The sequence below is a fragment of the Pelodiscus sinensis genome, chromosome 4, assembly GCF_049634645.1.
Source record: "Pelodiscus sinensis isolate JC-2024 chromosome 4, ASM4963464v1, whole genome shotgun sequence".
In the NCBI taxonomy this organism is placed as follows: domain Eukaryota; kingdom Metazoa; phylum Chordata; order Testudines; family Trionychidae; genus Pelodiscus; species Pelodiscus sinensis.
The window spans coordinates 129427055-129453880 of NC_134714.1; the positions used below are offsets into that span (position 1 = coordinate 129427055).

The 26826-nt window shown below is 63.3% G+C and overlaps 2 protein-coding genes across 10 annotated transcripts; one reads left to right on the forward strand and one right to left on the reverse strand.

The window, feature by feature from the left end:
• Window positions 1–1182: 1182 nt before the first annotated feature.
• On the forward strand, window positions 1183–15304 carry LOC106731890 (aldehyde dehydrogenase family 3 member B1). 9 transcript variants are annotated; one of them, XM_075929007.1, is made up of 12 exons: window positions 1183–1375; window positions 2711–2772; window positions 3128–5463; window positions 7498–7660; window positions 8503–8634; window positions 8947–9067; window positions 9358–9443; window positions 9812–9893; window positions 10210–10596; window positions 11660–11826; window positions 11976–12075; window positions 12516–15304. In XM_075929007.1, exons 3-12 carry the CDS (start codon window positions 5354–5356, stop codon window positions 12707–12709), a joined length of 1542 nt encoding a protein of 513 aa, XP_075785122.1. In that variant the 5' UTR covers window positions 1183–1375; window positions 2711–2772; window positions 3128–5353; the 3' UTR covers window positions 12710–15304. The 9 variants fall into 9 exon arrangements, with proteins under 9 accessions (XP_075785122.1, XP_075785121.1, XP_075785124.1 ...); XM_075929006.1 differs by having other exon boundaries at window positions 5338–5463; XM_075929010.1 differs by having other exon boundaries at window positions 1189–1375; window positions 5338–5463; window positions 8524–8634.
• A 1432-nt stretch (window positions 15305–16736) lies between these two features.
• Window positions 16737–25587, reverse strand: LOC102458356 (aldehyde dehydrogenase family 3 member B1). The gene is made up of 10 exons (XM_075929002.1): window positions 25486–25587; window positions 23566–23728; window positions 22596–22706; window positions 21814–21934; window positions 21448–21533; window positions 20948–21029; window positions 20242–20628; window positions 19680–19846; window positions 19431–19530; window positions 16737–18819 (listed from the first exon to the last, which is right to left on the reverse strand). Exons 1-10 carry the CDS (start codon window positions 25560–25562, stop codon window positions 18626–18628), a joined length of 1488 nt encoding a protein of 495 aa, XP_075785117.1. The 5' UTR covers window positions 25563–25587; the 3' UTR covers window positions 16737–18625.
• Window positions 25588–26826: the final 1239 nt, after the last annotated feature.

Below are 26826 nucleotides of genomic sequence, written 5' to 3' on the forward strand. Positions count from 1 at the left end.
GAGCCTGACAAACCTGGGCTGGCAGCCCAGCGAGGGACAGCACACAGCTTGCCTGCCTGGCTGGCTTCCCCGTGCCCAGCCAGCCCCTTCCACCCTCTGCATTAGACACAAAAGGGCTGGACGCCCCTGGTGTTGGGAGAACTTGGGGGTATGGCCGCAGGTATGTGTCTGAAGTGCGTGTGTGGTTTTGTGGGCACAGAGGTGGGGCAGTGTGCCTAGGTATGTGTGGTGGGGACAGGTGTGGGGGCGTGCCCAGGCGTGGGGGATGCCTGATTGGATGTGGGGCCAGAAGTGAGGGCATGCACAAGTGTGTGTCTGGGGGACAGGCGTGGGGGATGCTTGGTTGCATGGGGGTGTGCACGTGTGTGCATGTGTTTGTGTGACCCCATCTGCCAGGTGCCTGGGGCAGCAGCAAGAGCGGGGCTCAGTCCGTAACAAAATTCAAGTTCCCTCCAGCTGCCCTGCTCCTATTCTGACCTTGGGGCACTAACCTGCCCCCTGCTGCCCCCAGCCATCGGTCCTGCCCTCTTGCACCTTGGGGAACAGGGACCCCCAAGGACCCCTCTGGTGGGGGAGACGGGGACAGCCCAGAGCCCCTCTCTGTGTATTTCAAAGGAGAAAATGAGCAAAGCTCAGCCCTGTGCTTCGAGAGCCTGCTCCCCCTCCCCCCCCCCAGCGCCGGCCACGCCACCTCCCACACGGGATTCGATGAGATTATTAGGGTGTGGGGTTGTGGGAATCTGGCCCTGGCTGATGGGTGGGAATCCGCCTGAGGCCCGGAGAGTCAACCCATTGGGCAGGTCCCATGGAGGGTGTGTGAGGGGAGGGAGGTTTGGGGGGGCAGCGTGAGGGGGGGTTCCTAGGGCAGGGTCCTGGGGCTTGTGTGAGGGGGGTTCCCAAAGTAGAATCCCGAGGGGGCAGAGTGTGGGGAGGGGGGTTCCCAGTGCAGGGTTCTAAGGGTGCTCCCAAGGCAGGGTCCTGGGGGGCATGGGAGAGGGGGCTCTTGGGTTCTGGGGGGGCAGTGTTCCCCAGGTTCCTGCGTGGCTGTGGTGGGTGTCAGTGAGGCAGCTCGGTGCAGCTGGGCCCAGCTCTCTGGAGTGCTCACCGCCCCCCCGGCAGTCCTCCCCCCATCTCCAAGGCCCTGCCCAGCTGCACACTTTCCCCCCCCCACTGTGTGTTTCCATGGAGGCGGGGAGCCGTCCCGCCCTGCCTGCTCAGCCCCAGCTGGCTGCCAGCCGCCCACAGGCACTGGCAGGGGTGCAGCACCGAGCAAACAACGCTGCTGAGTCGGAGGCAACCCCTGAGAGAAGCCAGCGACGCGCTGAGCGCCCTCCTCGACCGCCCCCCGCCCTGGAGTGCACAGACAGCACCTCAGGTACAGGCCCCTCGCTGAGCGCACAGCGGGGTACCCAGCCGGGAACAGCCCTCTATGGGGCCCAGCTCTGATCCAGCCCCGGGGCAGGGGGCTGGCTGGGTTCAGGGGCGGGAATGAGATAAGGGGCTTTTCCCTTCTAGCAGGTGCCTGCTCTGATCCAGCCCTGAGTTGGAGTCACAGAATCTCCTGGTGGTCCCGTGTGGGGGGCGTCAGGGCCTGTAGATGGGGTCCGGCAATACTCTGGGGGGGTCCTGGTGTGGCTGGGCCCTGGGCAGCCTCCTGCCCCCCTGCCTCCGGTCCCACAGAAATCCAGGACTGGCAGAGATCCCAGAAGAGGTCCCAGGAGGGGCTTGTGATTAAGCCTTGGGCACTGGACCCATCCCTGGGATGGTGACCTGAGGACTAGCTAAGGCCCTGTCCCTGAGCTGGGCTGTGCCCCTTCCCCATGGCCACAGGCACGCATGTGGGGCAGGGCTACCTCCCCCCTCCCCGCTGTATGAGAAGCGGTGCCCACAGAAAGCCAGGGCTGGCAGAGGTTCCAGAAGAGAGCCCAGGCCTTGAGTCCCATCCCTGTGCCTGAATAACAGGCCAGCCCCTTCCTGGCTCCGTGCCTCAGTTTCCCCCATGGAAAGGGCAACACTGGCCCTGCTCCTCCTGCTAGGGTGGCCGTCAGGCTGGATCCACTCAGGATGCAAGGGTCATAGACCCACGCAGGGATGTCGGGCTGTGCTGCCAACACCCCCTCAGAGTCTCAAGAGGCGTAAGAGAGGCAGGGTGCCCAGAGGGCGGTGGCTCCTCCCCACCCTGGCTGCTCTGCAGGGGATGCAGCACAGACAATCAAGTGATCCCTCCTGGTTGTTACCCACTCACAGCCCCAACAAACAGAGGCCAGGGACACCATTCCTACCCATCCTGGCTAGTAGCCATTGATGATCCTAACCTCCATGCATTCGTCTAGTTTTTGAACTCTGTTAAAGTCCTGGTCTTCACAACATCCTCTGGCAAGGAGTTCCACAGGTCGACCTTGTGTTGTGTGCAGAAACACTTCCTTTTGTTTGTTTTAAACCTGCTACCTATTAATTTCATTGGGTGACTCCTAGTTCTTTTGTTATATAAAGGAATAATACTTCCTTATTTACTTTCTCCACATCAGTCATGATTTTATAGACCTCTATCGTATCTCCCTTAGTTGTATCTTTTCCAGGCTGCAAAGTTCCAGTGTTATTAATTGTTAATCTCTCCTCATACAGAAACTGTTCCAAACCCCTAATAATTTTTGTTGCCCTTTTCTGGACCTTTACCAATTCCCGGGTTTGTTTTTTGTTTTGTTTTGAGATGAAGCAACCGCATCTGCACGCAGTGCTGAAGATGTGGGTGTGCCAGGAATTTATATAGCGGTAATGTGATATTTTCTGTTTTATTTTCTATCCCGTCCTCAATAATCCCCGACGTTTCTTTAGCTTTTATGACTGATGCAGCACGTATTTTCAGAGATCTCTCCATGATGACTCCAAGATCTCTTTCTAGAGGGGTCGCAGTTAATTTCGACCCCACCATTTTCTATGTATAGTTGGGATTATGGTTTCCAATATGCATTACTTTGCACTTATCACCACTGAATTTCATCGGCCATTTTGTTCCTCACTCACCCAGTTTTGTACTGTCCTCTTGCAACCCTTTGGACTTAACGATCCGCAGTAGTTTTCTATCATTTCCACAGTTTGACATCTCGCTGCTTACGCCTTTTTCCAGATCATCAATGAATATGTTGACCTGTCCTGGTCCCACGACAGATCCTTGAGGGACACCACTCTTCCCTGCTCCCCATTTTGAAAACTGATCTTTTATCCCTGCCCTTTGTTTCCTGTCTTTTAACCAGTTCTTGATCCTGGAGAAGACCTTCCCTCTTACCCCATGGCCACTTCGCTTAAGGGCTTTTGGTGAGGGATCTTATCAAAGGCTTTCTGGAAATCTAAGTGCACGATAGCCCCTTATCCATACGCTTGTTGACCTCCTCAGAGAATCTTGGTAGATTAGTGAGCCATCATTGCCCTTTACAGAACGCATGCCGGCTGTTCCCCAACAAATCGCGTTCATCTATGTGTCTGATCATTCTCTTCTTTGCTATAATTCAACCAGTTTGCCAGGTGCTGACATCAGGCTGACCCACAATTGCCAGGATCTCCTCTGGAGCCTTTTTAAAAATTGGTGTCATGCCACCTACTCTCCTGTCATCTGGCACAGAAGCGGATTTAAATTCTGGGGACGTACCACGGTGGGTGGTACAGGGAGGGGGCGGGAGACACTTACCTCGGTGCAAATCTTCTCAGACTCAGGATTGGGGCCTGTGAGGACCAGCCCTGGGACAGGGGAGAGGCACAGGACAGGGAGGGAGCTGACAGATGACTGTGGTTCCCAGCTGCTCTCCTTGGGGGTGAGCTTCCAGTCACCTGAACTGGATGGGGAAACCAGAGGTGGTTGCTTGGGGACTCCTGGGTCTACACGTCCCCTCTCGCTGCTCAGATCTGTCTGGGAGAAGCTGTTGGGCTCATCCCTTCCTTGGGGTGTGTGCAGCACCCCTAGCCCCAGGCAGAGAGGCTGGCTGGCAGCTCCAACAGGTTGGGCCAGTTCCCCGTGCCTGGGAACGTGAGTGGGCAGGGTGCTGGGTATAGTATGCTAATCCTGAGACCAAACCCCATCGCTGCAGGGCTGCTACTGCACCCGCATAGGTCCCCTGATCTCCCTCCTGAGCCTGGTGAGCGCCAGAGGCCGAGTGTTTCTCTGTGCTCCTCCATGCCCACCGCCGCCCTCCCCTGAGCACGGCCAGTCACCTCCTTCTCTACCGTAGGGTGCCCGAGGTCCCGTATGCTCCGCTCTGAGGCCTGGCTAATTCCCCGCTCCTGATGGAGGCTGGAGCAATCGATGGAGTCATGGCAGGAGCCAGGCAGCTGGAGGCAGCTGCTCTCCTTCTGGCTGGCAAACGCCGGGGAGGAGCAGGGGGGTGTGGGGCAGTAGCCGAGGATGCCCAGGGTGCAGTGTCACCAGTGTGGCTGCGGCCTGGGGTGCCCTTTCCTCTGGGATGGGGAAGGAAGTGACCCCCTGAACAGCTGGGGAAATCAGGATAGGCCTGGCTCCCTGCAAAACTTCTCGGAACCGAGCAGTAGCTCCAGTCTCCCAGGGGTGGGTGGGGCAGGGTCTGCACCCCTGGCAGTGCACATACAAGGGACCCCTTTCGCCTCCAGCGGGTAACCCCTGGGCAGAGCCTCCACCTGGCCTCTCCGTCCAGGTGGGCTGTGCCAAGGTTTCTAGCCCAAGGGAACTCCCAGCATGCACGGCCTCTGCTCTGCCCAGCTATGGGACCCACGGTTAACCCTTCACATGCTGAACCCTGGCAAGGCACCCCTCCCCATTGCCTGGTGCAGCACGCGGGGGACATTCCCTCTTCCCTTTGCAGCTGGAAACAGTGTCGCCCCTTTGGCTGCAGCAGTTCGTTCAGAGCCAGGCTGTTTCCATTAGAAGCAGAAATGGACCCTGTGCGTCAGGGTTGCTCCTCGCTGCAATCCTGTTCCCCTCCCCCCCAAAGAACACAGCTGGAGTCCCCTGTGCCCAACAAACAGGAGGCAGGTCCCTTGCTCAGCAATCAACATCTGGCCCTGCAGCCAACACCCTGGCCAGAGGCAGCCCGGTCTCTGCTTCCTCCACTGCGCCTCCCACTGTCTGGCTGCTCTTTTTGCTCACAACCAATCAATTCCCCCTTGCAAATGCAGGGCATGAGGCACTCAATCCTAGGGAAACCCCTTAGCTTGTGATTAGCGTTGCTGTGAGCTCCATTGCCTTGGGCAGCAACTTCCTGGTGCTTCCAGCTATCACGACTCAAAGGGATATTTAATTGCTCCATCCCTTTGGCCTGAATGGCAGGTGCTTAGCACAGCCCTTGGCTTTAACCAGGTCTATGATTGTAGATCAAAGACACACTTGATGGATGCCACCAACACTTCCCAGGGTAACAACATGACCACACACCAAGACACCCCAGGGAAAGTGCCCGTGGGCAGCGACACAGGAAAGATGGATTCCAAAGCTGCTGGGTGAGCGGCCGAGCGCCTAGAGACACCAAGCTCTGTGGGTCACCGCAGCGGTCAGGGAGCCAAATGGTTGGACTAGCAGGTTTAAGGCTTGGGGCAGCCAGATCTCTCCCCTCCACACACAAAGGGGGCCCAGGCCAAGCCCTGTTGGCTGCAGCTGGGTCCCCAGCAGGATTAGGGGTGGGGTAGGAGGGGAGTGGTAGCACTTCCGAGCATGGCACTGGGGAGAGCACCCACTGGCAGCATCTCCTCCCAGCCAAACCAACACACGGCACAGGCCAGGCGGGTCCATATAGGGGCCCTCCCCCTGACAGCCGGGACTCAGTGGCCACAGGGTCACACTTGATGGGGACACCAATGGGATGATAAATCGGTGCACTCAACATCCGCAGGGCAGAGCGGGGATAGAACCCAGGAGTCCTGGCTCCCCGCTGCCCCCCCTTGCTCTAACCACTAGACCCCACTGCCCCCCAGCAGAGATAGAACCCAGGAGTCCTGGCTCCCCACTACCCCCTTGCTCTAACCACTAGACCCCACTGCCCCCCAGCAGAGAGAGAACCTAGGAGTCCTGGCTCCCCACTGCCCCCCTTGCTCTAACCACTAGACCCCACTGCCCCCCAGCAGAGATAGAACCCAGGAGTCCTGGCTCCCCACTGCCCCCCCTTGCTCTAACCTCTAGACCCCACTGCCCCCCAGCAGAGATAGAACCCAGGAGCCCTGGCTCCCCGCTGCCCCCTTGCTCTAACCACTAGACCCCACTGCCCCCCAGCAGAGATAGAACCCAGGAGTCCTGGCTCCCCACTGCCCCCCCTTGCTCTAACCACTAGACCCCACTGCCCCCCCCCCCCCCAGCAGAGATAGAACCCAGGAGTCCTGGCTCCCCACTGCCCCCCCTTGCTCTAACCTCTAGACCCCACTGCCCCCCAGCAGAGATAGAACCCAGGAGCCCTGGCTCCCCGCTGCCCCCTTGCTCTAACCACTAGACCCCACTGCCCCCCCAGCAGAGATAGAACCCAGGAGTCCTGGCTCCCCACTGCCCCCCCTTGCTCTAACCACTAGACCCCACTGCCCCCCCCCCAGCAGAGATAGAACCCAGGAGTCCTGGCTCCCCGCTGCCCCTCCCCCCCAGCACTGCCGGCCGCCGGGCTCTCCCCTGGGTGGGAGGAGGCGCCGGGGCCGCATCACGGGGCAGGAAATCCCAGCGAGCGAAAGGCCACATGGCCCCGCCCCTGGCTCAGCCGGGCCACAGCCCAGCCAACCACCGCCCTCCGCTCCAGGGCCGCCGCCCAATCATCGGCAGCCTAAGAGGAAAGGGGCGGGGCCGCGCCACTCGCAAAACATCAGCCCCAGGTACGACCTGGCTAGGAGGGGATCGGCAGGGGGCGGGGCGCGCAGGTAGAGGGGCGGGGCTTCGGGCAGGGGCGGGGCGATCAGACACTGGGGGCGGGGCTCGCTTGCTCCATGGGGCGGCAGGGGGCAGAAGAGGGTTGTGGGACGGTGTGCAAGTCAGGGCTGCCCCCAGGGCCTGATTTCACTGTACTGGACCACGCCCCTCCCCTTCTGCACCCACAAGAGGTATGGGGCAGCCCCCCCCCCCGCCTGTGCCCCATCCTAACCCCAGGTGCAGGGCTGGTGGCTCTGAAGAAGGATGGGATCAAGGGGCTCAGAGGCTGCAGGGATGGGCAGGGGCAGTGGGGGGTGGGAGATTATGGGCTCAGAGGCTGCAGGGATGGGCAGAGGCACCTGGAGGAATTAGAGGCTCAGAGACTGTGGGGATGGGGAGGGGGACTAGGGGCTCAGAGGCCATGAGGATCAGCAGGGGCAGAAGGGGGGATTAGGGGCTCAGAGGTTGTGGGCATGGGCAGAGGCAGCAGAGGGAGGGGGCTTGGGCTCCGAGGCCATGAGGATGGGCAGGGAAAAGGATCCGTGGCTATGGTGCTGGTGACGGTCAGCGGCTGTGTGGATGGGGCTGGCGAGCCAGGAATGGGGCAGAGGCTCTGGGTCCCCCAGCACAGGCTGACCTGCCCCCTCCCCCAGCATGAACCCCTACGCGGGCTTGGTGAGCGGCCTGCGCGCTGCCTGGCTGGCGGGGAAGACTCGCGGCGCTGAGCACCGGGTCTCCCAGCTGGAGGCGCTGGGCCGCTTCCTGGATGACAAGAAGCAGCCCATCCTGGACGCCATGGCCTCGGACATGCGCAAGGTGAGCCGGGCGGGTCCTGCCCCGAGCCCAGCATGGGGAGGGTGGGGGCAGGTCTCCCTGCAGGACAGGGGAGGCACCTGGTGTTCCCACAGCACAGAGAGCAGGACGTGCACAGGGGTCCCGTCCGCCCAGGTTCCTGCCTCCCCTTCATCCCGCCAAGAGCTAGGGGCTGAGCCGTGATCTGAGCAAGGTGACTCTCCTGTGCTGGGGGCAGGGCTGTGTCTGCAGACGGGTGTTTTGGTAGGGTCTGCTTAAATAGCTTTGATGCTCTGGGTTGTCAGTGAAGGCCGGTGACAGCAGCTCTCGCCCGTGGAAGGGGAGGCGGGACGCCCGCTAGCTCCCAGCAGACCCTTCCCCGGGCTGGGAGTGCTCCCACAGGACGTTCTGTCTCTGGCCCAGACCGGCTGTGCCCTGGTGGCAGGGAGTCCCCCTGGCCCGAGGAGCGGGGCTGTTGACCCCGGCCCAGCTCAGAGGCTCCCTGGCCGGGCCAGTCGTGTGCTGGGCGCAGTGCAGAGGTGACGAGCTGAGGGGATCCGAGGCCGGGGATCGCCCGCGGGGATGGGTCGGTGTCTCCCGGCCGCCTGGAGCTGGGAAAAGGCCCCACGTGCCCAATCAGCTCTGTGGGAGCCTGGCGCGGGAGAGGAGCCCAGAGCCCTCTGGCCCAGGGACTGTGCTGCCCCTGGGGGTCCCTCAGATGGGGGGTGTCACCCCTCTGCCCCCACCTCAGAGAGTTTCTCCCGGCTGGCCCCATCCCCGGGCTGGCCATGCCCCGCCCCCCGCCGCCCTCCCCCCGGGGGTGTGGTGCTGGATGGGCCGAACTGTGTGTCTGGGGGGGGGGGAAGCTGATGCTGCTCCTCCCCCAGCCCCCCCTGGAGGCGGAGCTCTCCGAGATCCTGCTGGTCAAGAACGAGGTCAACTACGCGCTCAACAGCCTGGCCAGCTGGATGAAGGACGAGTTCGTGGAGAAGAACCTGGTAATGGGGAGACGGGCCCGGGGCTGAGCAGGGAGGGGACCCTGGGGAGCTGAGCGGGGAGGGGTGCTGGGGGGCTGAGCGGGCAGGGGACCCTGGGGGATTGAGCGGGGAGGGGACCCTGGGGGGCTGAGTGGGGAGGGGGAGGAAACACCCCCCCAGCCTGAGTCTGGGCTGGACGGGAACAAGCACCCAGTGCAGAGCTGGGACGTCGCCCCACGGCCGAGCCAGGGCTCCCATCCCCCGGCCCGGCTCCTTCCCCTCCCCCAGCCTGGGACCCACTGCCCCAGCCCCTGACGAGAGGCTCCCCTGCAGGTGACTCGGCTGGACACGGCCTTCATCCGGAAGGATCCCTATGGGGTGGTGCTGATCATCGGGCCCTGGAACTACCCCTTGCACCTCATCCTGGTGCCCCTGGTCGGGGCCATCGCGGCTGGTGAGTGAGGGACCCCGGGCACCGACCCCCCACCCCGGCCAGAGCCTGCCCCAGGCAGAGCCCACCCCCAGCACGGTGCCTGTGTGCTCTGGGGCAGGGCCCCCCCAGGCAGCACATACCCCCCAGAGCTTTCCCCAGCCCCAGATGAGGCTCCTGGGGTGTCCCCAGGAACCCCTCCCTGCAGAGCCCCAGAGGCGGGTCAGGTGCTGCAGAGAGGCCCTGGGGGGAATGTGCTGCATGGGGGCGGGGGGTGGGTCTGTGCTGCAGGGTGACGTCCTGCCTGCCCCCAGGGAACTGTGTCATCATCAAGCCCTCCGAGATCAGCAGCTGCACCGAGAAGCTGGTGGCGGAGATGCTGCCCAGCTACCTGGACAAGGTAAGGAGCCGCCGGCGGCACCAGGGCCCGGCAGTGCACAGCTCCCCCGCGGCCACGGCCGGCAGCTCCCAGCCCCTCCGGGCTTTGCCAGTGCAGTTATGAAAGTCAGAGCAGGGCTTGAACGCTGGCGCCTTCCACTACAGTGAACCCCGGCCCCACGGCCCCTCTCACCCCTCAGCCCAGGCGACCACCCCACCTCCGTGTCGCCTCCCCAGTAACCCTCCCCCAACCAGAGCTGCCCCCTGCACCCCTCCCCCAGGGACCAGCCAGTGCTGGAAGCCAGAGAGATGGGGGCAGAACAGGGATTAGCGGGGCTGGGCAGAGCCAAGGGGGCAGGACGGGGTCACCCCACACTCCCCCCATTGCAGGACTGCTTTGCCGTGGTGACCGGCGGCCCCGCGGAGACCACCCAGCTGCTGGAGAACAAGTTCGACTACATCTTCTACACTGGTACGTCCCCAGCCCCCAGGGACCCCCCCCCGCCACTCCAGGGGGCATCTCCACCCCCCAGAGTGCTCTGGCTCCGCTCCCTCAGGGGCTGCCCCGGAGCCCAGTGCCAGGACACACACTCAGCCCCTTGGGCGTCCCCTGACTGGGCCAGGAGGGGTGTCGGGGGCTGAGGGACACTGAGCCCTGAGGCCCCTGAACGTGGGGTTGGGGGTGACTGGAGCCGCCGCCAGAGGCTGGGTCCGTCCCCCTCCTGGGCGAGGCCGTGGCTGCCTGTGTCCCAAGGCCCCTGATACGTCCGGTCCCCCCACCTACGCAGGCGGCCCCCAGGTGGGCAGGATCGTGATGACGGCGGCGGCCAAGCACCTGACGCCGCTGACGCTGGAGCTGGGGGGCAAGAACCCCTGCTACGTGGCCGAGGGGGGCGACCTGCAGAGCGTGGCCAACCGGCTGGTGTGGGGGCGCTGCTTCAACGCGGGCCAGACCTGCGTCGCCCCCGACTACGTGCTGTGCAGCCCGGAGACGCAGGAGAAGCTGCTGCCCGCCCTGGGCCGCGCCATCGCCCAGTTCTACGGCCCCGACCCCCGGGCCTCGCCCGACTTCGCCCGCCTCGTCAGCGACCGGCAGTTCCAGCGCGTCCGGGCCCTGCTGGGCAGCGGGCGCGTGGCCCTCGGGGGGCAGACGGACGAGCAGGAGCGCTACATCGGTGAGGGCCCCGGCGCCAGGGCGCGGGGCTCCGGGGTCTCACACGCCAGGGCGCGGGGCTCCGGGGTCTCACACGCCAGGGCGCGGGGCTCCGGGGTCTCACACGCCAGGGCGCGGGGCTCCGGGGTCTCACACACCGGGGCGCGGGGCTCCGGGGTCTCTGACGCCGGGGCGCGGGGCTCCGGGGTCTCTGATGCCGGGGCGCGGGGCTGCGGGGTCTCTCACGCCGGGGCGCGGGGCTCCGGGGTCTCTCACGCCGGGGCGCGGGGCTCCGGGGTCTCACACGCCAGGGCACGGGGCTCCGGGGTCTCAACACGCCAGGGCGCGGGGCTCCGGGGTCTCAACACGCCAGGGCGCGGGGCTCCGGGGTCTCACAAGCCGGGGCGCGGGGCTCCGGGGTCTCAACACGCTGGGGCGCGGGGCTCCGGGGTCTCACACATCAGGGCATGGGACTCCGGGGTCTCAACACGCCAGGGCGCGGGACTCTGGGGTCTCACGCCAGGGTGCGGGGCGCCGGGGTCTCAACACGCCAGGGCGCGGGGCGCCGGGGTCTCAACACGCCAGGGCGCGGGGCGCCGGGGTCTCAACACGCCAGGGCGCGGGACTCCGGGGTCTCAACACGCCAGGGCGCGGGGCTCTGGGGTCTCACGCCAGGGTGCGGGGCTCCGGGGTCTCACGCCGGGGCACGGGGCTCCGGGGTCTCAACACGCCGGGGCGCGGGGCTCCGGGGTCTCAACACGCCGGGGCGCGGGGCTCCGGGGTCTCAACACGCCGGGGCGCGGGGCTCCGGGGTCTCAACACGCCGGGGCGCGGGGCTCCGGGGTCTCACACGCCAGGGCGCGGGGCTCTGGGGTCTCACACGCCAGGGCGCTGGGCTGAGGCTCCAGGCAGGGTGTGGAGTCCAGATGGTGCAGAAGTGAGTCTGGGAGGTAGGGAGGGGGCAGGGCAGGGCCTGTGGGGAGCTCTGGGGCGGGGCAGGGCTGGAGGGGGCAGAGCCGTGGTGGAGGAGGGGAGCTACATGCCCCTGGTTGTGGAGTGATTCCCCTTCCCCCCCCCCCTCGTAGCCCCCACGGTGCTGGCGGACGTGCAGCCGTCGGAGCCGGCCATGCAGGAGGAGATCTTCGGGCCCGTCCTGCCCATCGTCACGGTGCCCGGCGTGGACGAAGCCATCGCCTTCATCAACAGCCGGGAGCGGCCGCTGGCCGTGTACGTCTTCGCCGCTGACAGCAAGGTGGGGGCCCAGCCCGAGGTCAAGGCCTGGGGCTCCCTGCTGGGACCGGTTCCTGGGCGAGGAGGGGGCAGCGTTTGCAGGTGCCCCCCGGCCAGTCTCCGGGGACGGTGGCTCTGCTTTATCCCGCATCTCTCTCCTGTGCCCCCCAGGTGGTGCACCGGGTGCTGGAGCAGACGAGCAGCGGCGGGTTTGGTGCCAATGACCCCATGATGCACATGACGCTGCCCTCGCTGCCCTTTGGAGGGATTGGTACGTCCGGGCCCCCAGCCTGAGGCCGAGCCCCTGGGGGCGCTGGGTCCTGGGCCTGGGGAAGAGGCCTGCCTGCCATGGAGCCCCAGGCTGGGCCGTAGCACGTCAGGGCCTGGCTCTAAGCCGCCGTCGCTGCCCTGCGCAGCTCTGGCCAGTGCGCGGCCTCCCCCTGAGATAGCTGCCTGCAGGGACACAGGCTGGGGCAGGGCCCAGCATCTCTGCCCAGGGCACGGTGCACACGCTGGGCTACAGCTGGGGGCTGCAGCCGCGCCCCAGGAACCCGCCTCTCCTCTGTGCCTCCTCCGGTGGGACTAGGGCCTGCGCCTGAGCGTGTCTGAGCCAGGCGGGGGGCAGGGCCGTGGGCTGGGGTCGTACCCGGGCGGGGTGGGGGGGGGGGGCGCTGGGCCCTGCCCTGTGTCCGAGCCGTGCTCTCTTTGTAGGGAACAGCGGGCTGGGCTCGTACCACGGCAAGTTCGGCTTCGACACCTTCACTCACCAGCGCGCCTGCGTCCTGCGCAGCTCGGGCCTGGAGGCCTTGAACTCCCCGCGCTACCCCCCCTACAGCCAGCGCAAACTGGGGCTGCTGGCGGCTGCCTCCCAGATCCAGCGCAAGGGCACCTGCTCCCTGCAGTGAGGGGCAGGTCAGGCCGGCTTGGCCCAGCCCCCCAGCCCCATGCAGCTCCCAGGGTGCCTGACGACCTGCGGGAGGAGGCCTGGCTGCTCTTAGGCCTCTGGCCCCTCTGCAGAGGTTGAAGACGCTTCCTTCGTCTCTGTCTACCTGGGAGCGGGGTTTTTCTCCCTTCATCCCACCCCTGGGGGCTCCTGCCCCTCGGAGCCCAGCTCTGGCTGCCCCCTCTCCGGGTGCTGGGCTGTTGGGGAGGGAGCCTCGGCCATTTCTCTGAGCTGCCCCCCTGCGTGTCTCCTAAGGAGATGGTTTGGTGGTGGTGGGGAATGCCATGGAAAGACCCCCCCAACCCAGCTATCTGCTCCCCCAGGGAGTCCAGTTGTGGCCTCCCACATCGGTGCCTACCTCGGCTGTGGTGCATTGCCCGGGAGGTGCAGCGCCATCTCTCGCTGGGGGGTAGCCCTGAGCAGACCCGCCAACAAGGGGGGCCCTGGGGCCCAGCGATGCTAAAGGCCCCAGAGCTCCTGGTCCCGCCAAAGCTGCAGCAGCACCTGATGGGCCAGGCTGTTTAACTAGCTGCTGGGGTGGCAGGCTCTGGGCAGCGCTGAGGGCTGTCAGGAGGCAGGGGTAGTTCACTTGGTGCTCCAGCCCTGTCCCTTCTCCTTGCCTGGCCGTCGCCCCCCTGTCCCTGAGCAGAAAGGGCAGCTGGAAACCCCACCAGCTCCGCGGGATTCACTCCTGCCTCAGTTTCCCCTCCCCTCCTTCCCCCCACTGCCTTAGGCCTCATTCTCCCAGCATGCCCTCTGGCCATCGCTGCCTTTGCCCCTGCTCTCTGCTCGGCCCCGTGTCGATTTTGGTTTAGTAAAAACACTTCTTTCAATTTGCTCTCCGTGGGTCCGGCTCCACAGGTGGAGCTGTGGGGATGGGGAGGGCCCTGGAGCAGGGATGGGTGCGGCAGCCAGGGTCTGCCCTGGTCTCCTCCCTGCTGCCAAGGAGCTGCTCCTGGGAGAACAGAAAACAGGGAGCAGCAGCCTGAAGGGGGAGCCTGTGGGTCAGGATTGAGGGGGCCCCCCTCCTCCTGTGGCTGTTCCCTGTCACTGGAGCTCCTGGGCACAGGTTCAGTGACTGCTGAGGACACCTCCCTGCCCTTCCTTGTTATTGCACATGCAGGAGGGTGTGTTCTTTCAGTTTCCTTTTCATCTCGCCTGTGGAACAGCCAGGGACTGAGCTGCCAGGAACTGCTCCTACAGCCGCTGGGCAAGGGCACATGTCCCCTTGCGCAGTACTGGTGGTCACTGGGGCTGGGACTCTGCTCTGTAGATGAAGACACAAAGTGCCTCACCCGTCCTCCCAACTCAGCTAAAAACATTGCTCCTTCCACCCCCTCTCATCCAGTCACAAATGTTCCCATCTTACCTCCCTCCCCCCCGTAAGATAACCCTCATCACCTCATCCAGCATCCCTTGTCTAGCCACAACCCCACTCTGGTCTTTGAAGAGAATTGGGAATCGTTTAAGAACATTTCACTAGATACCCAATGAAGTCACAATCAAGGAGAAAGACCACACTAGCTAAACTACCAATCTAACTTAAAGGGAAGTGAAGTCAGTAATAGAAATTGTATATATTAGAAAAAGAAGAAAAGGAAGGTGGATAGTAAGGAATAGAAATCAGAAGTTAAGTCTGTAGAAAATTGATAAGAGAAGCCAAAGGACTCAAGGTGAACTCTATTGCCAGCAGAGTTAAGGACGATAACACATTTTTGCTCCTAATATATTTTTCAGAGAGTCCTAAGATGATAACAGTAGTTACCAATGTTAGATATTTTTAAGTCACCAGACCTGGATAACTTCCATCCAAGACTTTTAAAAGTCCTGGCTGGGGACCTTGCTGAACTATTACTGATGTTCACTACATCTCAGAAAATTGGGGCTGTCCCAAAGACTGGGAGAAAGCTAATGTGCTTCCAGTAATTAAACTGTATAACCTGAGTAATTATAGGCCTGCCAGCCTGACATAAATCATAGGCAAAATAATTAAGCAGCATATTCAGGAATCTATTACTAAAGAATATAGAGAGGGCCTTGTAATTACTACCTGCCACTCAACTTGGGTTTACAGAGACTAGATCCTGTCATCATGAGATTCACCACTTGATAGAAGCCCCTCCTCCTGGCCACTATGGGGCTCAGCTTTCAGCCTGACGACCTCTTCTTGACATTTCTTGGCCTGCTGTCCTAGTCTTCAGGAGTTGCAGCACCTCATCACAGCTCACCCTCCAGCCAAGTCACAATGGTCCTCTCCTGAGGTAAAGTGATCCCATCCTATCACCCATTCCCAGCCTCTGACAAACAGGTTAGGGACACCATTCCTACCCATCATAGCTAATAGCCATTGAGGGATCTAACCTCCATGCATTTATCTAGCTTTTTTTTTTTTGGACCCTATTAAAGTCCTGGTCTTAGCAATATCCTCTGGCAAAGAGTTCCACAGGTTAACTGTGTTGGCACAGAAAAATTTCTGTTTGTTTAAAATCTGCTACCTATTAATTTCATTGTGACTCCTAATTCTTGTGTTATGGGAACAAGTAAATAACTTTCTTATTCACTTTCTTCACACCAGTCATGATTGTATAGACCTCTATCATATTCCCCATTTAGTGTCCTCTCTTCTAAGCTGAAAAGTCCCAGTCTTTTTAATCTCTGTTTATATAGGACCCATTCCAAACCCCTAACCATTTTTGTTGCCCTTTTCTGAACTTTTTTCAATATAGTTTTTGAGATGAGGCAACCACATGTGCCTGCCGTATTCAAGATGTGAACGTACCATGGATTTATATAGAGACAATAACGTATTTTCTGTCTTATTCTCTATCCCTTTTTTAATGATTCTTCACATTGTTTGCTTTTTTGACTGCTGCTGCACACGGAGTGGATGTTTCCAGAGAACTAGCCACAATGACTCCAAGATCCCTCTCAGATGACAACAGCTAATTTAGTCCCCCCAGAGATTGGGACTAAGGCTACGTCTACACAGCAGTGTTATTTCAGAGTAACTGGCGATATTGCGTGTCTACACGACAAGCCTTTATTTCAAAATGATGTTGAGCTGGAGGATTTCTTACTCCGGTTCCTCTAACCCTCGTTTCACGAGGAGCAAAGGACAACTCCCTGTTCTGGCAACAGCACCAAAAGCTGAAATAAGCTGTTTCGACTTCAGCTAAGCTCAAGTTACGAGGCTTGTTTCCGGTTTTAGCCCTGCTGTGTAGACAGTCCCAGACAGTCGCTTGTTCAGGGGCTGTAGGAGGACCCAGGGCCACCTTCCACTCTGGGTTCCAGTCCAGGGGCCCTGTCTCCAGCAGCCAAAGTCCATGTTGCACTAAACCTTCCTGCCTCACTCCTAGACTACTCCTTACCTCTCCTACCCCAAGCTTGCATTGTCCAGCCCTATGTCCTGGCTTGCTAGACAGACCCTACCTCTTGGGGGCAATGCCCCCTTCTCTCCCTTATCCCAGGGAGTGGCTGCAGCCCTCCTCTCTGCAGCCTCTTTCTGCCACCAGCTGCTTGGCTTTATCTACGTCCTTCCTGTTCCATCACAGGTGAGCATCCCTCAATTAGGGGCTCTCCTCTTGGTACCAGAAGAGGGTCAGCAATCCAGGCTCGTCTCAGCCCTCACTGCTATCCCAGCCCCCCCCTTTTGTGGATAGATGGAGCAGGCAGCCGGTGGGTCAAAGGGTGGAGCCCCTCAACCCCGATGACAATCCAATTAAATCCCAATGAAGGAAGGAATCCGCCAGCCGGGGAGAGCGTCTAGCCAGACCCTGGTGTGTGACTGGAGGATCCCGAGCGGCCTGCGCTTAGCGGCTGGAAAGTGGCGACAGCTGCTAGCTGGCCCTGCCGGAACTAGCAGCCAGGCTATGCCCAGGTACAATGCACAGACCACAGCACGTTTTCACTCCAAGCCCCAGAGAACCACGTGCCCTGCCACGGGGCCACGTAGCTAGGCCGAAGGCTTTCTGCTGTTCAGAAGAGCGTTTTACGTGTTCTCTGGCAGTCGGCCTACTGCGGAGTTTGCCGTAGAGCATCCCTGCCATGCAACGAAGAGCCCCCAGGCTGGGCTGCAGTAGAGGACCACGGTCCTCTGAGACCAGGTTCGGTTCTGGAGGTAGCATCCAGGCAGGCTGGCCGACACAGTCCGTGGAGTAGAGAATCACCGCAGATGAGGCCAAGATATTCGATCAGGATCACGCGCAAGTACGGTCTTCATTGATTTTGAGCAGCACTTTGGGAAGCAGCAGCGCAGAGGGCAAGCACACGTCCGTGTGTCCTTCCGGGGTAAAAGGGAGGGGTCCGTGAGAGACCCCTGATGGGACACACACTTCCACGGAAACGAGACTCCAGGCCAGCCTGAGAGACCGCCTGTGACCTGACCCTTTTATAGCACCGTTCCGTACGGCTGGTCCAAGACTTTATTCTCTTTGCACGCAGGGGAGGCGGTCACAGCCTGATCACATCGCAACACAGGAGCCCACACCCTGGGGCTGGAGCACCCACAGGGAACGAGTGGGTGCAAGCACCCGCCAGCAGTCCTCGAGATCAGCCCGTTCCCATCCCTCCCGCCCGCCACAGATCTGCTGTCCGGTGCGCAGGAGGCATTGGCAGAGCATGCTGGGGGGGCAGGAGGGAAGGGATGGAGCGAGGCAGGGAGCAGGGGCCAGGCACCCCCCCGCTGGGGAAATGAGAAAGCAGGTGCTTCTGTACCTAAACCGTGTTAGTTTTCAGTTCTGTTATCAATTCCTCTTCGCCAGCTGGGATGAGAGCTCCTAAAGCATCCCTCCCCCACCCCACGCCAGCAGCAACGCTTTGCGAGTCCGGAAACTGTCGTCTACGCCATGTAGGGGCTTTTGGCACGGACTGCGTGGCAGCCTCTGGGTGAACGGCCACACGAGCCCCCAGCTTTCCCCCTACCTATCAAGGAGCATAAGGGCCTGGTCATCCTATTCCCTAATCTACTGGCAACGCATCGTGGATGCTAAGTCTTCCCAAACCTTGTGCTGCAAGGGAGGGGGCGGTGGTGAGTTACCATACAGACTCACAGGACTGCCCAGGGTCCTGACCAATTTGGGGTCACTAGAAAAATCTCCCCTGTCATGGCCCTGGGGCTGGAGGGGCTCTCACCTGAAACTGCCATGGAGGCAGCATTCTCTTTCATTTTTTCCATGCCACGTGTGGAATAAATTTTGTTCTGCGCACCAGTGCATGGGCGGATGTGCACCACCAGTAGAAACACATGCTGCTGGCTGGGGGCGCTCTGCTAATCAGCTGGGCAGCATGTGAATCTCCCCTGGGAGGCCCCCCCAAGCGTTCATCTGTCTGGGCACAACGCATGCAGGCATCAAGCTTTTCTGGTCTCGGGATTGCAGCAGGGGAGATCTAAGCGAGGGGTGGAGTGTTAGGGGGAAGAGGTGGCATGGGGGTGAGGCTGGGGGCAGAAAGAGAGCAGGGTCGTGGTGGAAAGGGCTGGGGCCGTGGGCGGACAGAGTGGACTGGGGACTCTGGATCCTCCCCCCCCCCCCGACTGGCCCTGGAGTCACAGTGGGGGGAGCTCCTAGCAGTGAGTGGGGGTGGGGCCTCAGACAAAGGGGTCTGGGGGCTGGCCCTGGTGTGATTTGGTGGCTGTAGCAGACGCCAACTAATACCCCGTCTCCTGCTTTATCGATTGAGTCATTGACCCACAAACCGTCCCGATCACTTTCTTCCAGCGTTGGCAGGGGTGGGGGGTGGGGCCGGGACTGGGGAGCGTCCGTAACCCCTGGGGAGGGGCTCTCACTTCCCAGGTCAGCTGGAACCCGAGCCAGCTGTCCCCCCGCCCCCACCAGGGCAGTCCCTCATCCCGTGGGTGTGTGGGGCGGGGAGGCACCACCCCTCACTGCAGGGTGCAGGTGCCCTTGCGCTGGATCTGGGAGGCAGCCGCCAGCAGCCCCAGTTTGCGCTGGCTGTAGGGGGGGTAGCGCGGGGAGTTCAAGGCCTCCAGGCCCGAGCTGCGCAGGACGCAGGCGCGCTGGTGAGTGAAGGTGTCGAAGCCGAACTTGCCGTGGTACGAGCCCAGCCCGCTGTTCCCTACAAAGAGAGCACGGCTCGGACACAGGGCAGGGCCCAGCGCCCCCCCCCCCCCCGCCCGGGTACGAGCCCAGCCCGCTGTTCCCTACAAAGAGAGCACGGCTCGGACACAGGGCAGGGCCCAGCGCCCCCCCCCCCCCCCCCCGCCCGGGTACGAGCCCAGCCCGCTGTTCCCTACAAAGAGAGCACGGCTCGGACACAGGGCAGGGCCCAGCACCCCCACCCCCCCCCCCCGGGTACGACCCCAGCCCACGGCCCTGCCCCCCGCCTGGCTCAGACACGCTCAGGCGCAGGCCCTAGTCCCACCGGAGGAGGCACAGAGGAGAGGCGGGTTCCTGGGGCGCGGCTGCAGCCCCCAGCTGTAGCCCAGCGTGTGCACCGTGCCCTGGGCAGAGATGCTGGGCCCTGCCCCAGCCTGTGTCCCTGCAGGCAGCTATCTCGGGGGGAGGCCGCGCACTGGCCAGGGCTGCGCAGGGCAGCGACGGCTGCTTAGAGCCAGGCCCTGACGTGCTACGGCCCAGCCTGGGGCTCCATGGCAGGCAGACCCCTTCCCCAGGCCCAGGACCCAGCGCCCCCAGGGGCTCGGCCTCAGGCTGGGGGCCCGGACGTACCAATCCCTCCGAAGGGCAGCGAGGGCAGCGTCATGTGCATCATGGGGTCATTGGCACCAAACCCGCCGCTGCTCGTCTGCTCCAGCACCCGGTGCACCACCTGGGGGGCACAGGAGAGCGACGTGGGATAAAGCAGAGCCACCGTCCCCGGAGACTGGCCGGGGGGCACCTGCAAACGCTGCCCCCTCCTCGCCCAGGAGCCGGTCCCAGCAGGGAGCCCCAGGCCTTGACCTCGGGCTGGGCCCCCACCTTGCTGTCGGCGGCGAAGACGTACACGGCCAGCGGCCGCTCCCGGCTGTTGATGAAGGCGATGGCTTCGTCCACGCCAGGCACCGTGACGATGGGCAGGACGGGCCCGAAGATCTCCTCCTGCATGGCCGGCTCCGACGGCTGCACGTCCGCCAGCACCGTGGGGGCTGCCAGGGGGGTAAATCACTCCCTGCACAGGGGCACATGGCTCCCCTCCTCCACCACGGCTCTGCACGGCCCTGAGCACCCCAGAGGCCCTGCCCTGCCCCCGAGCTTCCAGACTCACTTTGCACCATCCGGGCTCCCCACCCTGCCTGGAGCCTCAGCCCAGTTCCCTGGTGTGAGACCCCAGAGCCCCGCGCCCTGGCGTGTGAGACCCCGGAGCCCCGCGCCCTGGCGTGTGAGACCCCAGAGCCCCGCGCCCTAGCGTGTGAGACCCCGGAGCCCCGCGCCCTGGCGTGTGAGATCCCGGAGCCCCGTGCCCTGGCGTGTGAGACCCCGGAGCCCCGCGCCCTGGCGTGTGAGACCCTGGAGCCCCGCGCCCTGGCGCCGGGGCCCTCACCGATGTAGCGCTCCTGCTCGTCCGTCTGCCCCCCGAGGGCCACGCGCCCGCTGCCCAGCAGGGCCCGGACGCGCTGGAACTGCCGGTCGCTGACGAGGCGGGCGAAGTCGGGCGAGGCCCGGGGGTCGGGGCCGTAGAACTGGGCGATGGCGCGGCCCAGGGCGGGCAGCAGCTTCTCCTGCGTCTCCGGGCTGCACAGCACGTAGTCGGGGGCGACGCAGGTCTGGCCCGCGTTGAAGCAGCGCCCCCACACCAGCCGGTTGGCCACGCTCTGCAGGTCGCCCCCCTCGGCCACGTAGCAGGGGTTCTTGCCCCCCAGCTCCAGCGTCAGCGGCGTCAGGTGCTTGGCCGCCGCCGTCATCACGATCCTGCCCACCTGGGGGCCGCCTGCGTAGGTGGGGGGACCGGACGTATCAGGGGCCTTGGGACACAGGCAGCCACGGCCTCACCCAGGAGGGGGACGGACCCAGCCTCTGGCCGCGGCTCCAGTCACCCCCAGCCCCACGTTCAGGGGCCTCAGGGCTCAGTGTCCCTCAGCCCCCGACACCCCTCCTGGCCCAGTCAGGGGACGCCCAAGGGGCTGAGTGTGTGTCCTGGCACTGGGCTCCGGGGCAGCCCCTGAGGGAGCGGAGCCAGAGCACTCTGGGGGGTGGAGATACTCCCTGGAGTGGCGGGGGGGGGGGGTCCCTGGGGGCTGGGGACGTACCAGTGTAGAAGATGTAGTCGAACTTGTTCTCCAGCAGCTGGGTGGTCTCCGCGGGGCCCCTGGTCACCACGGCAAAGCAGTCCTGCAATGGGGGGAGTGTGGGGTGACCCCGTCCTGCCCCCTTGGCTCTGCCCAGCCCCGCTAATCCCTGTTCTGCCCCCATCTCTCTGGCTTCCAGCGCTGGCTGGTCCCTGGGGGAGGGGTGCAGGGAGCAGCTCTGGGGGAGGTTGAGTTACTAAGGAGGTGCGGGGTGTGGCTGGGACCCAGCTCGACACAGGGTCGGGATGGTGCTAGGCCGGCCGGAGGGGCTCATTGCCAGGGGTTGAGGAGTGAGAGGGGCCGTGGGGCCGGGGTTCACTGTAGTGGAAGGCGCCAGCGTTCAAGCCCTGCTCTGACTTTCATAACTGCACTGGCAAAGCCCGGAGGGGCTGGGAGCTGCCAGCACTGGCCGCGGGGGAGCTGTGCACTGCCGGGCCCTGGTGCCGCCGGCGGCTCCTTACCTTGTCCAGGTAGCTGGGCAGCGTCTCCGCCACCAGCTTCTCAGTGCAGCTGCTGATCTCGGAGGGCTTGACGATGACACAGTTCCCTGGGGGCAGGCAGGACATCACTGGGCAGCATGGACAACCCCCCCCCCCACGGGGCAGCACATTCCCCCCAGGGCTTCTCTGCAGCACCTGACCTGCCCCCGGGGCTTTGCCGGGAGGGGTCCCTTGGGACACCCCAGGAGCCTCGTCTGGGGCTGTGGGAAGGCTCGGGGGGAAGGGGGACTCTGCCCCAGAGCACACAGGCACCGTGCTGGGGCTGTGCTCTGCCTGGGGCAGGCTCTGGCCGGGGCGGGGGGTCGGTGCCCGGGGTCCCTCACTCACCGGCCGCGATGGCCCCGACCAGGGGCACCAGGATGAGGTGCAAGGGGTAGTTCCAGGGCCCGATGATCAGCACCACCCCATAGGGATCCTTCCGGATGAAGGCCGTGTCCAGCCGAGTCACCTGCAGGGGAGCCTCTCATCAGGGGCTGGGGCAGCGGGTCCCAGGCTGGGGGAGGGGAAGGAGCCGGGCCGGGGGATGGGAGCCCTGGCTCAGCCGTGGGGCGACGTCCCAGCTCTGCACTGGGTGCTTGTTCCCATCCAGCCCAGACTCAGGCTGGGGGGGTGTTTCCTCCCCCTCCCCGCCCAGCCCCCAGGATCCCCACCCCGCTCAGCCCCCCAGCGCCCCTCCCTGCTCAGCCCCCCAGGGTCCCCTCCCCGCTCAGCCCCCTAGAGCCCCTCCCTGCTCAGCCCCCCAGCGCTCCTCCCTGCTCAGCTCCCCAGGGTCCCTCCCTGCTCAGCCCCCCAGCGCTCCTCCCTGCTCAGCTCCCCAGCGCCCCTCCCCGCTCACCCCCCCAGGGTCCCTCCCTGCTCAGCCCCCCAGCACCCCTCCCCGCTCAGCCCCCCAGCGCCCCTCCCTGCTCAGCTCCCCAGCGCCCCTCCCCGCTCACCCCCCCAGGGTCCCTCCCTGCTCAGCCCCCCAGCACCCCTCCCTGCTCAGCCCCCCAGCACCCCTCCCCGCTCAGCCCCCCAGCGCCCCTCCCTGCTCAGCCCCCCAGGGTCCCCTCCCTGCTCAGCCCCCCAGCACCCCTCCCTGCTCAGCCCCGGGCCCGTCTCCCCATTACCAGGTTCTTCTCCACGAACTCGTCCTTCATCCAGCTAGCCAGGCTGTTGAGCGCGTAGTTGACCTCGTTCTTGACCAGCAGGATCTCAGAGAGCTCCGCCTCCAGGGGGGGCTGGGGGCAGGAGCAGCGTCAGCTTCACCCCCCCCCTCTCCGACACACAGTTCGGCCCATCCAGCACCACACCCCCCGGGGAGGGCGGCGAGGGGCGGGGCACGGCCAGCCCGGGGATGGGGCCAGCCGGGAGAAACTCTCTGAGGTGGGGGCAGAGGGGTGACACCCCCCATCTGAGGGACCCCCAGGGGCAGCGCAGTCCCTGGGCCAGAGGGTTCTGGGCTCCTCTCCCGCGCCAGGCTCCCACAGAGCTGCTTGGGCACGTGGGGCCTTTTCCCAGCTCCAGGCGGCCGGGAGACACCGACCCATCCCCGCGGGCGATCCCCGGCCTCGGATCCCCTCAGCTCGTCACCTCTGCACTGCGCCCAGCACACGACTGGCCCGGCCAGGGAGCCTCTGAGCTGGGCCGGGGTCAACAGCCCCGCTCCTCGGGCCAGGGGGACTCCCTGCCACCAGGGCACAGCCGGTCTGGGCCAGAGACAGAACATCCTGTGGGACCACTCCCAGCCCGGGGAAGGGTCTGCTGGGAGCTAGCGGGCGTCCGCGCCTCCCCTTCCACGGGCGAGAGCTGCTGTCACCGGCCTTCACTGACAACCCAGAGCATCAAAGCTATTTAAGCAGACCCTACCAAAACACCCGTCTGCAGACACAGCCCTGCCCCCAGCACAGGAGAGTCACCTTGCTCAGCGCACGACTCAGCCCCTAGCTCTTGGCGGGATGAAGGGGACGCAGGAACAGGGACCCCTGTGCACGTCCTGCTCTCTGTGCTGTGGGAACACCAGGTGCCTCCCCTGTCCTGCAGGGAGACCTGCCCCCGCCCTCCCCATGCTGGGCTCTGGGCAGGACCCGTCCGGCTCACCTTGCGCATGTCCGAGGCCATGGCGTCCAGGATGGGCTGCTTCTTGTCATCCAGGAAGCGGCCCAGCGCCTCCAGCTGGGAGACCCGGTGCTCAGCGCCGCGAGTCTTCCCCGCCAGCCAGGCAGCACGCAGGCCGCTCACCAAGCCCGTGTAGGGGTTCATGCTGGGGGAGGGGGCAGGTCAGCCTGTGCTGGGGGACCCAGAGCCTCTGCCCCATCCCTGGCTCGCCAGCCCCATCCACACAGCCGCTGACCCTCACCAGCACCATAGCCACGGATCCTTTTCCCTGCCCATCCCCATGGCCTCTGAGCCCCTAACTCCCTCCCACTGCTGCTCCTGCCCATCCCCGTGGCCTCTGAGCCCCTAGCCCCTCTCCCTGTGCTGGCCTCAACCCTCCCTTAGCTGCTGTACCCCTAAAGCTTCTCCCTGCATCCTCTGCCCATCCCCATGGCCACTGTGCCCCTCTGATTGATGACCGCACCCCTGGAGCAAGGCGTGGCTAAACACCTCTTTGCCCCGCCCCCTGAAGCAAGCTCCTTCCCCATACCTGCTTCCCTCTGGCTATGTCTACGCTGGCGGGTTCTTACGCAAGAACCCAAGAACGTCCACACAAGGTCAGGCTAGCCACACGGCCCATCCGCTCTTGCGCAAGATTTACAGGAAAGCGTGGGAAGAGAGGGCGTCTTGCGCAAGAGCTACGCTCTTTTCTAACACGTGTAAGCGCTCTTGCGCAAGAGGGCAGCGTGGACGCGGAGGGGTTTCTTGCACAAGAACGCCCTTTGCCTAAAATGACCGTCAGAGCTTTCTTGTGCAAGAGAACGTCCACACTGCCATGGATGCTCTTGTGCAAAAGCACATGGGAGTGTGGACGTGTTCTTGTGCAAGAACCCACCAGTGCAGACGTAGCCTCTGTGCCAGCTGGGTGTGGCTGCCCTGTTGTGGTTTGCACAGCCCAGGCTGGCCCCTTGCTGTTGTGGTAGGACCCAGGACTCTACCCCAGGCTATAGGGAACTTTCTGGGTGTCTGGCTGATGAGTCTTGCCCACATGCTCAGGGTTTAGCTGATCGCCATATTTGGGGTGGGGAAGGAATTTTCCTCCAGGGTAGATTGGCAGAGGCCCTGGAGGTTTTTCGCCTTCCTCTGTAGCATTGGGCACAGATCACAGCTGGAGGACTCTCTGCATGTTGGGGCCTTCAAAGTATTTGAAGGCTTCAATATCTGAGATATAGGTGAGAGGATTATTCTAGGAGGGGTGGGTGAGATTCTGTGGCCTGCACTGTGCAGGGGGTCAGACTAGATGATCATAATGGTCCCTTCAGACCTTAAAGTCTATGAGCCCTGGCTCCAGGAGGGCAGTGGGTCCTGGCAGGGCAATGGCTCCAGGAGGGCAGTGGGTCCTGGCAGGGCAGTGGCTCCAGGAGGGCAGTGGGTCCTGGCAGGGCAGTGGCTCCAGGAGGGTAGTGGGTCCTGGCAGGTTAAAGGAGGGGGGGCTGGGAGCTGGGACTCCTGGGTTGCAGCCACTCCTGCAGGTTTTCAGGTCCCTGATGTCATGTCTCCTCACCTGCAGCCCCAGGTTTAACCCCTTCCCCCACACACCCCAAGAGAAGCCCGGTCCTCAAGCTTGATGCCTGGCCCTTGGGTGCTCTGTCCAGGGAGATGCTCTGAGGAGCAGAGCCGGCGGCTCAGCCCTGCCAGCCATACATTCCCTTTGGCTCAGACTCAGCTCAGCCCCTATCACTGCCGCTCCTCCCTCCTGCCAGGCAGGCTCCTGAATTCAGCCGGGCTTAGCCTGGGCTCTGCTGTACTGTGCCCTGACCTCCCTGGCCCAGCCCCCCAGCTTTGGCTCTGCTCACCCCTCCCTGGAAGCTCTGGTATCTGCAGAGCTTGGCCTGTTGGCGTCTCTAGGCACTTGGCCCTTACCTGGCAGCCTTGGAGTCCATCTTGCCTTTGTCGCTACCCGTGAAGGCCTCCCCTGGGGTATCCCTTTTTGGTTCCATGTTGTTACCCAGGGAGGTGTTGGTGGATTCCATCAAAGGTGTCCTTGCTCTACAATCATAGGCCTGGTTAAAGCCAAGGGTAGTGCTAAGAACCTGCATTCAGGTCAAAGGGATGGAGCAATTAAATATCCCTCTGTGCGGTGATATCTGGGAATCATAGGAAGCCGCTGCCCAAGGCAATGAAGCTCACAGCAAAGTTAATCACACGCTACGGGGCTTCCCTGGGATTGATGGCAAATATGGGGGCAAGAGGGGGAATGGGTGGGATGTATCTGTGAATATTGCAACTAAGCACCCAGGAGGAAGCAGAGACCAGGCTGCCTTTGGGCAGGGAGTTCATTGGAGGTGCAGACATGGATTTCAGGGCAAGGGACCTGCCTCCTGCTTGTCCCCCTTTGGGCACAGGGGACAGGACTCCGCCTGCGTTCTTTGTGGGAGAACCGGGATAGCACCCAGGAACAGCCCTGATGCTTCTAATGGAAACAGCCAAGCAAAGCCTTGAATGAATTGCTGGGGCCAGAGGGGCGACAGTGTTTCCAGCTGCAAAGGGAAGAGGAAACGCCCCACAAATGCTGCACCTGGCACGAGAGGGGCACCCTACCAGGGCTGAGGGTGTGAGGGGTTAACACATGCTGAGCAGGGAGGGGCTGGCCAAGGATGGGGACGGGGGCGCTAACCTGAGCCAGGCTGGCCAGGGAACAGGAAGGCACCGAGTGGGGGTGGGCTGGCGGTGGCGGGGGGCACTGAGCAAGGTCAGGCTAGCCACAGCTTGGAAGACCTCACAGGGCTGCCACGATCAGGGTTCTCTTGTCCACCTGAAATCCTCCCCAAAGGGCTGGGCTGGGCCCACGGGCCTCACCTGTGCGGTAAGGGAGGGTTTGTGCCTGGACCATTCAAAAATGAGAGCACCCCAGTGTCCAACCCTGGCTTTGACAGGAAAGACCCCAGACCAGGGAGCTGCTGGGCACAGGGAGGTGATGCCAGGGCCTGTCCGAGCTTCCCAGCTGATACAAGAGCTTGTCCCAGGCCCACGTTAGCGGAAGCATTTATTCAGGGCTCAGGGGTGCAAGGGCCAGGCAATCCCTTCATCCTGCTGCCCTCTGACGCGCCGGTGTCTCTTTGTGGGGGCTCACCTCAAGGAGCTCAGCAACTGGCAATGCCCCAGTGGGGCCCTCTCCCCCCAGGATCACGCTGCGCTGACCCGCCAGGCTTCTGAGGGGGCACAGGAATGCCCCGTCCTGCTGGTGGTGTCACCTCTCCTCTG

Excerpts from the sequence above, each read along its gene's own strand:
- LOC106731890 (XM_075929007.1), top strand. The coding sequence starts at position 5,354 with ATGGATGCCACCAACACTTCCCAGGGTAACAACATGACCACACACCAA. Across the intron at positions 9,068-9,357 it reads GGTCGGGGCCATCGCGGCTG|GGAACTGTGTCATCATCAAG; the intron begins GTGAGTGAGGGA and ends GCCTGCCCCCAG. Across the intron at positions 12,076-12,515 it reads GCTGCCCTTTGGAGGGATTG|GGAACAGCGGGCTGGGCTCG; the intron begins GTACGTCCGGGC and ends CTCTCTTTGTAG.
- LOC102458356 (XM_075929002.1), bottom strand. The coding sequence starts at position 25,562 with ATGGAACCAAAAAGGGATACCCCAGGGGAGGCCTTCACGGGTAGCGAC. Across the intron at positions 21,030-21,447 it reads TGCCCAGCTACCTGGACAAG|GACTGCTTTGCCGTGGTGAC; the intron begins GTAAGGAGCCGC and ends CCCCCATTGCAG. Across the intron at positions 19,847-20,241 it reads CGAGCAGGAGCGCTACATCG|CCCCCACGGTGCTGGCGGAC; the intron begins GTGAGGGCCCCG and ends CCCCCCTGGCAG.